Consider the following 14,976-nt stretch of genomic DNA (forward strand, 5'->3'; position numbering starts at 1 on the left):
TTATTATTACGGGCAGTGCCTTAAGTTGTTATGGAAGAAACACAGCAATAAACCAAAAGCTCTCATGTGGGTCAGGAAACATTTTCTGAAACCTGAATGATGAGTAAAATAAATACCAAAAAAAAAAAAAAAAAAAAAAAAAAAGGCAGAAACTCCTAAAGAACTGACTATGAAGTTCAGTAGAGAGATGCCTGAGGAAGCCAAAAAGACTAGACAGGAAGGGCTCTAAAACAGTATGAACTATCTGAGGAGCACTGGATTTTAAGAATATATATCAAGGATCACAACAGTACAATTTGTTCCTTAACTATTTAAAACAGGTTCCAAATAATTCCAGATTTCTTCCAGGCATCAAAGTTTATAGAGAGCTATCTGCTAGTAGAGTATCTTCAAAATAATGTACTCAAAGTTACGAAAATAATCCTAAAAGACAAGTACGTATCTCTCCAAGGTGAGTGTTCTGAAGAGGACAACATTCATTTGAATGTGTTAAGTCCTGTTACAGGATCTGTAAAATCAGACATGGCATACCTCATACAACTTCTCATTTTTATACATTTGGTAGTTGAGTAATATACATGTCTACGGGAAGAAATGAGAAAAAACTATCCCAAAAGGACAAACACAAAGTTTTGTAAAAGCTGGAGCTGCTCATGGGGCATCAACTAATAAACAGAAAAAGATTATCTTCAGAAATTAGCAGAGATGCAAATGTACCTGAAAGAGACTCTGCCCTCAGGCCAATAAGACTGGATTTTAACCAATTATAAGAAAGAAATGTGTCAAGAAGAGGCATTTAGTCAGCTGTGAAAGTACAAAAGAGGACTGAGGGTGTTTGCAATGTGTCACTTTTCTACTGTTAGAGAAACAGTGAACAAAACAGGCAAACAATCCCTGCTCTCTCAGAGCTTACATTCTAATATTGGCAGTGCTTATTTCCACAGAAGTCAGAGTCTAAGTAACACAGTGCAAGTATTTCTCGGCCTTTTGTGAAGCCATCCCAGTTACGAGATGGATACTGGCTGACTTCAGTCTGACAACATTAAATTTTTCCTTAATAACAATTCCCCTAGTTCAGTTGCCATGTCCAACATACATCCTCATGACTGTGTTGTGGCTCCTCCTGCATACTGCTCACAAGAAGGAAATTATCTAGCACGCAGAATGTTTTCACTGGTCCTAACTGGGCGCTCAGACAGGTCTGTTCTATAAATGTCAGTCCCCTGAGCTGCCTTAACACATCCCTAGAGAAGACTTAGTGTATCAAAAATATTAGTTATATGATCCCACATGACTCAATATCAGACCACTGGCCAACACAAATTCACTGTCAATCCACTGTCACTTGGAAAACAAATCAGCAATTTGGCCCTTTCGGAACCACCCTGCATGGACATTTTTACACCTGGAATCACAGACCACGCCAGTCAGATTCCTAAAATACCGGTGACAGGAAATTAGACTACTTGTTTGAGCAACCCAGAGACAGAGAAAAAGGTAGGGTATTTAATGAACACTCCTCAGTTACACAAGATCTTTCTTTTCTTACATGTGCCTTGTTTTAGATTTATGTCGTATCTTCATTACCAGATTGTAAGTTACTTGAAAGAAGACAACTTCATTTATTTTACCATCCCACTAATGTGATCATAGTGATTTGTTCATAATACTCAAATATCTGAAGTATGAAGTTATCAATGAATGAATGAATGACTATTTAGCCAATCATAAGTAAATGACATTTTTATGCCTGCAATCTGGTCTACAGCATAAAGAAGACATAAACTTACTATTTTCTTGGACTCTGGCCACAAATCCCATTAAAGGTAACTGGGGAGTTACCTGTAGGATGGAGGGAGGAGGAGGAGCAAGAGATACTGCAAAAACAAAAAAGGTGTGGAGGATAAGGGATAAGGGCGAGTTATATTAAAAGGAAAGGATATTACAATAAAATGAACATATCAGGAGGAAACCACTATTCATAAACATTTTGTAAGCCATCTTAAGGACCCTCTTTTGAGGGACAATTCATTAAGATACAAAACAAAGTATTAGAGGGAGTTCTAAGGAAATTTTTAAAAAAATTACAATCGGAAGCATTTGTCATATATAGATCTACACTAACATAATGACAAATTGATCTTTTCAAGTCAAGAACATGTTTTCTCAAATAAAAGAATTTTTTTAGATTACCATAATTTAGTTTTCTGGATTTTACCTTGAAGGTTACAAGTGTAAAGGTTCGACAACATAAGAGAAGAGAAATATTGCATCCCAACTTCTAAATTTGTACTTTTCCACTACTTCAGTAACAAAGTAATTGAACCTTCATTCATTAAACCAATATTAACCGACTTCCTTCTAAGCAGCAAGCACTCTCCTAAGAGACACATATCAAGATCATTCTCATCAAGTCTATGTCATTACAATATTAATAAGCATACTTCATACCACCTGCTGTACTGCATACATTTCCTCTCTGGCCCTAAAGAAGAACACTGGCTTCACTAAAATCATTCTTCCCCAACCCAGTGTGTCTTTTCCTCTATCGCACATAGCTGGCATTGAGCCTAATAAGCCTGCAACAAATGTTAGCTGTATGTAAATATACACGGAAGGTACATTCCAAACAATTTCCCAAGAGTAACTCTGTTAGTTTTCTTCAGAATAGGCTTAACTATAGTACACATCTTCTTTCTAAGCTACATATTACAGTTAAGACTAGTTAAACTAAAAAGATGAGTAAGAATCACTGTCCTCAAAGAGGTCACATTCTACCCAAAAACAAAAAATAACAACCATAACCCAACAGTTGAAGCAATTCCCCAGTTATGGTGGCAGTGCTGGTAGTGGTGGTGAGGGCCATGGTGATGCTATGGCATGACAATGGTGGTGTGGTATTGATAAAGGCTAAGACAGAAAATCCAAGACAATCTGAGAACCAACTAAAGGCAAAGGTTTTAAAACAGAATGATCACTCAAGCCCCATAATGTCTGTGCAATGACTAGTGAAAAATACCCCAAGAGAAAGTACAAAACCTGGAAAGGTGAGCGAGTCTTTATGAAATTGGGAAGATTCTTATGTTAGGTGAAAGAATCCTTAGTGGAAAAAGAGACTGGACTTTTAAAGTTGCCTAGCATCAAATGCCTGACTTATCATTTTCTTGCCATCAGAACAGCAGACAGCAGATTTATGAACTGCTTTGAGTGTCATCCTTTAAGTGTGATATGAAAAAGAGACAATGCGGCCCTCCCTGGTGGCGCAGCAGGTTAAAGCACAGCACTAAGAAGCTAAAGCCACTTCCACATGAGTTCGATTTCCGTCTGCCCCGGAGGAGATCCACATGGCGTGGCAGACCTCTCCTGACCCGCCCACTGCTCCCCTCAGCAGTGTACTTCGTAGATCTGCCTGATCTGTCTCTGGTGAATCCTCTCACCCTCCACATCTCTGGCCTGTACCCCAGTTCTGTATGAATAAATAAAAATCTTCAAAGAAAAAAAAAAAAAAGAGACAATGCAACCTACTTTACAAAGTGACCGCAAAGATTAAAAAAAAAAAAGTATGTAGAGAGTTAACCATTGAGGGCAATATGGAAAAAAAAAATCAAGACAGTAGATAAGATTTAAAAAAGGTAGTAATAGTGTGGAAAAACTATTGATACGTAGCAACCAAGGATACTAAGGCCACCTGGTGACCATGAAAGGGCAACAGACAAGTTTTACATTAACGGTCTTCAGGTAGGTACCGTAAACCACACTAGCTTTGGTAGGTTGTGTAGGGAAATAAACACGTTGAGAAGTAGATCAGGTAGAAATAGTATATGATAAAGATGTATAAAACTGACTGATGTATAAATCCTGAAGGCTACTGAGATGCTGGGTATAGTATGTGAGAAAAACTGAGAAGCACAGAACTAGTAGTGACAGGCAGTGAAAAAACTGTGGTCTAGAAACCAACCACATACAATGTGGACATAAAAGTTAAGCAGATCATCCTGAAGACTATATCTAAAACATCTAAACTTAAGGATATTTTAAATCTAAATTTATTTTAAAAGATCTAAATTTTAGACAGTAGTGAAACCCTACAAATGGACACATTTGTTTAAAAGATACCTCTTGGTAAGACTTTTCTTTGTAAAAGAAAATGTTACAAATACCAAGATACCTTCTTGGTAAGGTCATACTTCTTTGTTGTAAATTCTTAAGTTGTGTGTCTGCTCCTACTTAGTGGGGTGCAATAACTGATAATATATTCACACTGACCCCCATGTTTCCACTGGAATAAGACGAGGATACAAAAAACAGGGCTAGTAGCAGAGATGAAAGATAAACACCTGCAGACAGGGACTGTTACGAGAAAAGAGGAAAGCAGATGTCTGGTCACATTAAGATAGAATGTGCTCCTGTTAGCACCTGTCTCAACATCCCCTGTAAAACAAATGTTAAGAAATCATTCACCTTAGTCACAGTTTCTCATCCAAATTTTTAAAATTACTTGTTATTTAGCTTTAAAAGGAATAAATAGATCCTTAACTTAGAGTCTGTTTGTGGGTAGGGTTATTTTTTTAAATGAATGTTTTCTATCTTACCTAGTTCTAAAACAGAAAATCTGAATTACAGTGGTTTTCAAAGACCACCAAAAGCAGCATAGGTAAAAAGCAGTCCTGAAATTTCCTTAAGCAGAATTACTTTATAACAGCACAAGTCAGAATTTTTTCAAAGCTAGTCCTGAGTCATGTTTAAAAATGCAGTGCCATATAGTTGACAAAGGTCACCCAAATACTTCCCCCCTCCAAAGGTAAATCTTTTACATGGGGGTCCAAACTAATTCAAATATCATAGCATTTTTCTTTCTCGAGTGTGTAACTCCTATGAATCAGAATACCCTAGCTTAGACCAAATGTATATTCCTCAGTGACAGCTGAATATGAACTCTTCTGGGATAACTTACAAGATTCTGATGTGAAGAACTGTGTGCAATAATCAGCTCTCATCCTAGGTGTTTCATGAACAGGTGAGAGCAGGACGTAACTATAAATTTACTTTCACTCCACTTAGCTAAGCAGATTCCACATATGACAGACATTTCCCCTATAACCACCAATACAATACACAGTTAGGGAGGAATGTAAAGTATAAGCACAGGCTCACCAGATAACTGGAGTTTATGGAGATGTTAGCAGACAAGAACTACAGCCTGTATGCAAACAGCAACATGCAGACACATAGATGTAAACAGTGAAAGGGTCTGTGTGCAATCCAAATGGGAGGACTCTGTTCTGATGAAATGTACAGACTTTCAGAATGACTTTTTGGGTTATTTATAAAACCCCTTGGAGCATAATCTTTTCTGCTTAATGCTTTAAAATATCCAACTGAAAGAACTGTGGGTGGAGGGACTGGAGGAGGAATGAGCCTCTTGGAAAAAAATGAAACTTGTATATCCTACTTTTACAGCTTTAAAGTAACTTGAGAAAATTAAATTAAAACACTCTAAATACTACTTCTAAAGTATACACTAAAAATATCACTTTTAGAGGTCATATTTTATAACCCATTCAAGTTTGGTTGTTTATATTTTACATTCCAGTGAAGAAATCATTTAAGTAATTTAAGAGTGAAATATTTTCTAAACATGGACAGAAACTTAGAAATATGGACAGAAACTTAGAAAAAGTAATTTAAAGTACTTAACTTCTTCTAATCAAGGGACGCCCTTGATGGAAAGAGTATAGTTACTGAACAATAATTAGAAGGCTTAAGAAACTATAAGGCCCAAAGGGGTTTCCGTTATAATCAAAGTATTCCTTTCAGTAACTGTTTCGGAAATAATTTTATTAGAAAATTATTGTTTTCTCCTAGGACTTGGCACTAGGCAGTGGGTGTTCCATATTTTAATTACTGTGTTATAATGCCCTTTCAATCTCAAAATATAACAGTGCTGAGGATTTCTCTCTCACAAAAGCCCTCTCTGAATTTATATGCACACTTGTTTGGAAGCACATATCCATGTCAAGCCCCCACCAGTAAAAATTATGCTCATAAAATACTACCTGGGATGATTTTGTTAAGTTAGAAAGTTAGCTACTTGAGAAGCCACTGATTTTCTTATTTTAAAAATGGAAAACAAAAACAAAACCAGAGACCATTGTTCAAACCAGTGTAATACAAGAGAGATAGAATAGTCTAAAAGAAAGGTAGATCAGAGCACTGATTTGCAAATTATTAACTTTTGCAAAAAGAACTTTTCAGGCCCTCCCTGGTGGCTCAGCGGGTTAAAGCACAGCACTAAGAAGCTAAAGCCACTTCTGCATGAGTTCGATTCCCACCTGACCACATGGTGTAGCAGACCTCTCCTGACCCGCCCGCTGCTCCCCTCAGCAGTATACTTTGTAGATCTGCCTGTTCTGCTCCCTGCTCTGTCTCTGGTGAATCCTCTCACCCTCCGCATCTCTGGCCTGTACCCCAGTTCTGTATGAATAAATAAATCTTTAAAAAAAAATGTACTTAAGACATTTAAATCTGTGCTTCAACATCACGTAAATTCCACCAACAGGGTTCTAAGACTAAAATTTTGATTTATACATGTGCAAAGCATAAAATACTTATGCTTGTAAATTAAGTACAGTGGGTGCCAAGATGTTGACAGTGAGCCACCTCTCAGCTCCATTATGGAAGTAGCTCATTTTGGACCCACACCATTCTTTCAAAACTAGGTAAGGAAAAAGGACAAGGAAGGGCTTATGGCCATAAGCAATTCATTTTTAGACTTTGAAAAAGTACAAGGAGAAAAGTTTATCTTTAGGAGAACTATGAAACGGGCCATATCTAGCAAACTAAAATTTTAGAATAAAAAAATGCCTTTAGATACAAAATAATACCAATACAGATATAGGTCTGGAACACTTAATTTAAAAGGAGAATGTATAAATAAGACAAGTTTATCAAAATTCAGCTCAAAAAAGAGTTTAAAAGAATGGCATAGTCAAAAATCAGTAACTGCAACCACAGGCAGCTGTCTAGTAAGTTTATTTCAAAACAGACAATTGTTAAACAGTTTGCACGACTTACTTACATATGTGTGTGTGTAATTTAACTTACAAAAAAGACCCCAAACAGTGAAGGCATTTGAATAATGGAATAAAGATCCATCCCCCCATTTAACAAATTGTTACTGAGCACTATTCCCAGGATTTGACTATATAATAGACTGACAAAATCTTACTTAGGCTCTCATGCACTTACAATGTGGGCATCCTCTTTCCTGACAAATCAAAGAATACGGAGGTTAAATTTTTTTTTTTTTTTTATCTGAAGGTAAGTAGGATAGTACAGTAGAAAGAACATTAAATTTGACAGTCAGATGACCTAAGTTCCAAACTAATTTGATATCACTGTTTCCTCACCTGGTGAAAATGATCACAAGATTATAAGAACAAATTGATAATAAATATAAAAATATCCTTTAAATTGTTTTTATGTATGAGAAGGATCAAATTTCTCTTGTATAACTCCCAAAGATATAACAAAGTTTCACCCAAAGTTCCCCTAATATTAGAGGTGATAATACCTACATAGGCTTACTGGACTCTTGGCAAAAATTCAGAGAGAAATAGCAAGTTGTAATACCATATCCACAACAGTCATAAAATCTAGTATTTGCTTATGCATGTTGAGTAAGAAGCAAAAATAATGATAATGTACGATATCAAATGGGCCATATTTATTTTTTCTGCATGTATGATGCAACTGAAAGATGACAGCTATATCTGGATCTTTATGTGCAAGTCTTAGTTTTCCCAGCATAGCTTTGGTGTAAGAATCGAGTAAGACAGTCTAACTGCTTAGCATAAAGTAGCTTTAAAAATGTTAGATCCTTGTCCTTTGTCAGTTACAAATATTGTTCATATACTCTCAGTTTCACTACTATTTGTAAGAGGGAAATAAAGTTCACCATAGTATTATTTTAAAAACAAATGATCTTTAGCACATTAAAAAGGTATTGTTAAATTCTACAACTCTGGGCTCTCCATGGTGGCGTAGCGGGTTAAAGCACAGCACTAAGAAGCTAAAAGCCACCTCCACATGAGTTCAATTCCCGCCTGCCCGGGAGGTGACCACATGGCGCAGCAGACCTCTCCTGACCCGCCCGCTGCTTCCCTGAGCAGTGTTACTTCTTCGATCTATCTGTTCTGCTCCCCACTTGTCTCTGGTGAAGCCTCTCACCGCCCCTGTACTCCAGTTCTACATGCACAAATAAATAAATCTTTAAAAAAAAACTCTACAACTTTGTATGAAAACCATGTATTGGCTTAAAAACAAGCAAACAAACAAACAAACAAAAACGGGAAGATATAGCATTGGCAATCCTACATTCATTCTTCCACTTATTCAACAAGTAGTAATAATCACCTATCATGTGCTATGCACTTGTAATCAATTTTTTTTCTCTGTAATTGAAAGCTTTTAATTAGACATATACTGAAGAATGCAAAAGTAAAGCCAACCTGGATTCTGGCTATAAAAAGGTCCTCCATTCATCTGATTCTGAAGGCTTGTTTGTGAGGTTATGGAAGGAGGGCGTCTATAGGGCAGCGACCCCCCTATTGTTGGGGGAGTATGGCGAGAAGCAGGTCTATTCATACTGTAAAACTGAACAGGATGACCTGGAAATAGGACAGAACATAAACTTGGTATTAAAAGAAAATTATCTAAGGTAATGAAATATTTTAGGTACAATGCCTAAATCTAAGATTATTTAAAATAACAATAGTTAGCTAACTTTACTGCTATCTGTCAAACAATGCAAGGAAATAGTTATTGTTCAGCTGACATACTCAAGTGCAAAAACAGGAAATAAATAATGTATAATTAGATTTGCAAAAGTTACATCTAAAGAGGTTACGAATATGTTTTCATTAAGTTAATGATTTGGTAGTTTCAAAATCATTACAATTTATGACTCACTTCCTTCCCTTCTCCCTCCCAAAAATCACTAAAGATTGAAACCTAACAAGTTCAGGATAACATTTGAGAAAGCAAAAGACAAATAGTTAATTAGCAGTCTTACGCCAAATAAATAGTAATTTTAATTAACAACCAGTTTAAAGGAAAATACTCTTTGTGGCAAGAGGGTGAGAAGAGATCAGAAGGAAGCCAAGGGTAAGTGGAAGGGGAGGAAGACATAAAAGGGAGAAGAGGTTAAAAAAAGGAAAAATAGGCAGCCGCTCCTCTGCCCACCTATAGGACTATGCAGGTGCTTCTTTCCACCTACTCTCTGCAGGGCAGCAGCCTCCTGCCTGCCTGTGACCTATACCATACCAGTATCTCCTCCTGTGGAGGCCGCTCTCCTAATACCACCTGCCTGCAACCATTCAGGTGTCTCTCTGCAAATGTGTCCCTTCCAACTCTTCCTGCCTGCTTGTGCCTATGCAAGTGTCTTTTCCTCTCCTGTCTCTCTCTAATAAACTTACTCTTTAAATATTAAAAAAAAGAAAGAAAAATAATCACCTGACAATTTTTTATCTTAACCATGACTGTAAAATGGTTTTACAGGACTACAACTGGTCTTCAAGAACTTCATACATTTCAAACTTGGATTCACATGGACTCAGATTATTTAAGATCTGCTACACAGTTTAATCTTCTTACATATAAGACAGTGTTAAAATCTGAAACTCAGGCTCTCCCTGGTGGTGCAATGAGTTAAAGCACTGCATTATTTAAAGGAAATAATGCACTTTAAATAATGCAGCATGAGTTCAATCCCCCCACCAGGAAACTGACCCATATAGCATGGCAGACTTCTCCTGACCCACCCGCTGCTCCTTTCAGCAGTGTACTTCGTCTATCTGCCTATTCAGCTCCCCACTCTGTCCTGGTGAATCTTCTCACCCACCACTCCTCTGGCCTGTACCCCAGTTCTGTAGTTCTGTATCCATAAATAAATAAATCTTAAAAAAAATCTGAAACTCAATAGTGTATAGAAACTTTGAGTATTGAAGTGTAAAGAAACTGCACTGTCAGGTTTCTGTAAACATGATAAAAATGTAAAAGCATAATATGCTATTATTTAAAGTAAATTTATGTCATTGGAAACACCGGATATAAGTTATTGGCATTTAGTAATTCATGAGCAACAAAGTAGCACAAACCTAGGATTATCAAGTTAAAAACATCTAATAGTTAACACCACTATAAATTTTATAATGTGAGATCCAATCTAAGCTCCAAGCTACCACTTCTCAGTGATTCAGACATTAAGACGACTGACATCATAATAAGGCATTTACTTTGTTTGGGGTTGAAAACAAAACTACAGTTTAATTACCACCTAAGACTAAAAGCTTCTAGAAAGAAAGCAGAACAAAACTTTTATGATCTAGTATAAGGTAAAGTTTGTAGATAGTACACCAAAACCACAATAAATATATATATTAAAAAAAATGGGACTTAAAGAACTGCTGTTTGAAAAACACCATTAAGGAAAAAAGAAACCACAAAATGGAAGATTATATTTGCAAAAGACATAATTGCTAAAGGATTTACATTCATAATACAAAAGAACACAACAAGAAAATAGCCGTATAAAAGGAATATAAGGAGAAGTAAAATATTTGAGCAGACCTTTCACCAAAGATAAAACAGACGCATTTGAAAAGACATTCTACAACATCAGTCACTAGGGAAATGTAAATCAAAGCCACGAGAAACTACTATACATCTACTGTAACAGCTACATTTTTAAAATATATCATAATATCATCAAGCGATAACAAGTAAGAGAAGCACGTGGAAACTTCAGACACTACTGATTAGGGTGCAAAATTGTACAGCCACTTTAGAACAATTTGGTAGCTTCTCAAACACTCACCCCACAACCCAGCAATTCTTAACTATCTACCCAAATGAAATGAGACTTGCTTACACGAGACTGCTTACAGAAGTCTGTGTGTAAATGTTCATGGGAGTTATATTCAGTTATTACCCCAAGCTGGAAACAATCCAAAGTCCCTCGACTGGGAAAGGAATAAACAAACTGCAGCACATTCATTCACTAGAAGACTGTTCAATAATAATTTAAAAAAAAAAAAAAAAACACATAACAAGGATAAATCTCAAATAAACTGAATGAAAAAGTCAAATCCAAAGGGCTACACACCACATGCTTCCAATAACATAATATCCTAACAAAGGCAAAACTTCTAGCAACAAAAACAGGTCAAGGAGGTACAAGAGACTAGAAGTGAGGGGATGAATGACCAGAGCAGGGATGGATGAAATCTGGGGTCGACGGTGGTATGCTACATCTTGATTTGTGATTACATCATTGTATACATTTGTCAAAACTCACAGAACTACACACTAAAAATTTATGTAATTTATACATTAAGAAAAATGTATTTGATGATTCCAAAAGATGCTATATAAAAAGAAATGTTGATATAAACTATTTAGGTATTTTAACCTTTTTGTTAAAAAAAAAAAGCCCAATAATTATTCACACACGTAACAAATATTTATTCAGTGCTGCCTATGAACCAGCATCTAAATGCGCTAAATGTTGTCTCTCACAAGAAGTGATTTGTCCTTTTTGGGTCTACAACCAACTTCAGGATGCACTCCTAACTACTGATGCAGAAGTATAATGAGATTCTTGTATCTGACTAGCTGGTCTGGTTTAACAGAGCTATTGTAGATCAAAGATCAGCCCAAGTTAGCATTTACCCACTCCTGAAACCATTTCTTAAAAAGTGCTTTTATAGAAGCTATCCCATAGAACACCAACCAAATCCATTTTAGCCCTAAGTATCTTTTAAAACATTTACACCTTTGGTTAAGCAGAAGAGCTAAACCAACTGGCAGCTAAGGTGGTATGTTTCCGAACACACACATTTTTATAATAGGTTAAGCATCTGTTTACTAAATTAAACAACCATTAACTTCACAAACACATTTTGTAGCAACTAAGCTTTTGCTTCCCCATCAAAATAAATGTTAAGACTGAAAATTTAAAACATGAAATCAGCAGTCAACCTTAAGTAACCTGAAATCCTTTAAAATTTCATCATCTATGTATTTCCAATGCTGCTATAAGCAACAAATTCTGTTATAATACATAGAAATTTTCAAACTATTGTAGTAAATATTGCCCTGTAAAATACACCTTAAAATTATCAAAGTTTTCATTTTACTAATGACAACCTTTAATGAACAATAATTCCAACGACAACTTCTCAAACTATACAGAAGGTGGCTCCATACTAAATTTACAGGTCTCTAGCAAATAGAAGCAAAAAAAGAAAAAAAAAGTATGTGCAAGAAAAACTTATGAGAAATTATACCCCAATTTCTTCAGAAATTCTACCCTTAGGTCATATCCCATTTTCTAGTTAGTACTCAGAGTTTTTTTTTTAATACAAAGCACAAACACAAAACATTATATAGCCATTGGTCCAAGAACAGAAAAGACAGATGACTGGATGTGCCTGCCCAGGAAGAAGCCCATACTTACCTGCAGGGGGAGCGGAAGAAACAGCAGGGGGAGTAGGAGAAGTGAAGCCATCAGCAAGGACCTGGGCACCCCCAGCAGCAGCATCTGGGGCAGTGGAGGAAGGGACAGTAGCAGGCACAAGAGGGGCAGGGGCAGGTGCGGAAGCAGCAGGAAGGGGAGGAGTACCAGCAGAGCCAGCAGGGGCTGCAGGAAAGAGGAGTAAGATGCAATATTAATGAGGCAGTCCCATTAGGCAGGATTAGAAGGCATTAAAGAACTTAACGTGAAATACTCAGTGCGCAAATAGAAGAGTGCTTAAAAAAGAAAAAAAAAGAGGAACAAGGCTATGTTAAAGGATTATTGGGTTTTTAGCAAGTTATTCAAGATGCTCAGAGTAACATACGTATTTTTAAATTCATAAAAAGTAAGCATTCCTTATTACCTGAAAGCTGCTACTCTGGAATAAAATTATTCCCTTTACAGTTATTTTTAGCATAACATTCTATAAATAGTATATCAAACTAAACATGATACACTAAAAAAGAACAGTGTTCTTTTTGAACTTCAAAAATCAGAAAACAAACATATTCCAGACATAAAGATCAGGCAAAAAAGAATCTAGGAAAAACAAGGTTCTCTTTCTCCAGACTTTAAAAAAGGTATCTATGGTGTAGAACTATGGCACCTTGGTGGTGGGGATGGTGTGGTCACATACATCTGAAGAGTAGGAACCTATTTCTCGAAATCATATCAAGTATTGTAGACCAATGTTACCTCAGTGAAAAAATAATTGTTTTAAGTAGCTTGTACTTTTTATTGTAAGTTAAATATGAATTTTCTATCTTTACACCTTATTAAGGAAATTAAGAAGAAACCGTTCTCTAGAACTAAGTGATAATGACGCTGAACACTTATGATTTTCTTTTACTTCAGTTTAATCCCTGTCTGAAGAAACTTCAATTTTTTTAACCACTCTTTTAAAACTAAATTATGAATGACTGTGTCTGATTCAATAAGCACACTTTCTGTTTCTGAGAGAAGAGGCTAGCATGTCAGAGATTGTTAAACTTCAACAGTCAACTAATTTTAACTGTCAAAATTATTTTTACATTTGTCCAATCCTTTCTTAGCGTCATAATTCTCATACCAAGTCTCTACCATGTGCAAAAGTATGTACGCATTCTTAGTAACACTAACTAGAATTAAACATAAAACTCAACCCAACGTGGTACCTAAGACCTCAACACACCAAATGAGCCACAGGACCAAACACAGAAATCTAGTAACAGAGCATAAATTTACATAGTCTTGATAAAAAATAATAAATAATAAATAATAAATTGATCTGCTTATGAAAACAGTTTACTGTGATTAAACCAGAATTGAATTCAAATTCAGGAAGGACAAGCCAAGATGAAGCAGCACATGTTTTACCTGGAAAGACACTGGGAGGAGAGGGGGTCGGGACAGCAATGGGAACTCCCACACTCCCACTTCCACTGTTCTCCCGACTGCTGCTCCGACTACTTGGGTGGCTTCCTCCACTACTCCCACTGCTGCTAAAGAAATAAGAGTTACCAAAATATGAGTCTTTATATGTAATGAGGTTATCACCAGCCTTTCCCCAGATTTTCTGCAATGAATATAGCTACAATAAAGTAATTCAAAAGCCTTTCACTTCAAATGTAAATTTTTATCAGAAGAAAAAGTTGACTTCAAGAATCTTATTATGACCACCTTTCATTAAATATGTAGTAAAAAAAAAAATGTCTCCAGAAATGTAAGTGCTAAGGAGAGAGGCTGAACACATAGAAAATACTTTCTCTTACTCCAGTTTAATGCCTGTCTGAAGAAATCTTATTATAAAGATAGTATTCCTAAACAAATTGTTAGACTGATCTATCCCATATTCACACCTTATTGTACATAGTTTTTCATCTGTAAAGTTCCACCAAAAAAAACCAACTTGAAATTTCCCACATCTCATCCATATTTTTTCAGGTCAACTGTAATTATTAATCTTGTAGAGATGGTTAGATGTTGTAATGCTTGGTTTCTGGCTTGTTTGTTTTTTTTCCCAACTTCCTAACAGTTCAAAGTTGCATCAGAACATGAGGAGAAAGAGGTGGAATCAGATGAGGCTTGGGGGAGCAGAGTGAGGAAAAGAACTCAGTGCTTGGAAAATGAGAGATTTAATGAAAGTTATCTAAACAACTTATGGTACTATGACCATCACACTTTGTGCTGAGGTAGAGAAAATACCTGTACGTTCGATTTCTTTGATTCACAGAAGCTGTCCTCACAGGGCTCTGCTGCGAGGGAGCCGTACTACGGGTTGGGCTAGGTACGTAATCATTTGGTACCACTGGAGGACGCACTGGCTCCAGTGTGCGATAGGGGGAGTGCCGCCTACGAAAAGAAGAGCGTATGTATCGAGTGATTAGCAAGTTTCGGCACAAAAAATTCAAAGAGTTGCCAGC

The 14,976-nt window shown here is 36.4% G+C and overlaps 1 protein-coding gene across 10 annotated transcripts in view; it reads right to left on the bottom strand.

Moving 5' to 3' along the window:
• Nucleotides 1–14,976, bottom strand: part of ABI2 (abl-interactor 2) — a 76,100-nt gene that overhangs the window by 13,178 nt on the left and 47,946 nt on the right. For 2 of the 10 annotated variants that reach the window (XM_004674369.2, XM_012726698.1), the window contains 4 exons: nt 14,759–14,905; nt 13,931–14,055; nt 8,511–8,669; nt 1,791–1,877 (listed from right to left, as the gene is read on the bottom strand). In XM_004674369.2, coding sequence (XP_004674426.1) covers nt 1,791–1,877; nt 8,511–8,669; nt 13,931–14,055; nt 14,759–14,905 — 518 coding nt within the window. Of the gene's footprint in view, nt 1–1,790; nt 1,878–8,510; nt 8,670–12,517; nt 12,701–13,930; nt 14,056–14,758; nt 14,906–14,976 lie in introns of all 10 variants that reach the window. The other 8 variants (XM_004674368.2, XM_004674367.2, XM_012726729.1 and 5 more) reach the window with 6 other exon arrangements.

The sequence above is a fragment of the Condylura cristata genome, unplaced genomic scaffold (assembly GCF_000260355.1).
Source record: "Condylura cristata isolate star-nosed mole 26May11 unplaced genomic scaffold, ConCri1.0 scaffold00002, whole genome shotgun sequence".
NCBI classification, from domain to species: Eukaryota; Metazoa; Chordata; class Mammalia; order Eulipotyphla; family Talpidae; genus Condylura; species Condylura cristata.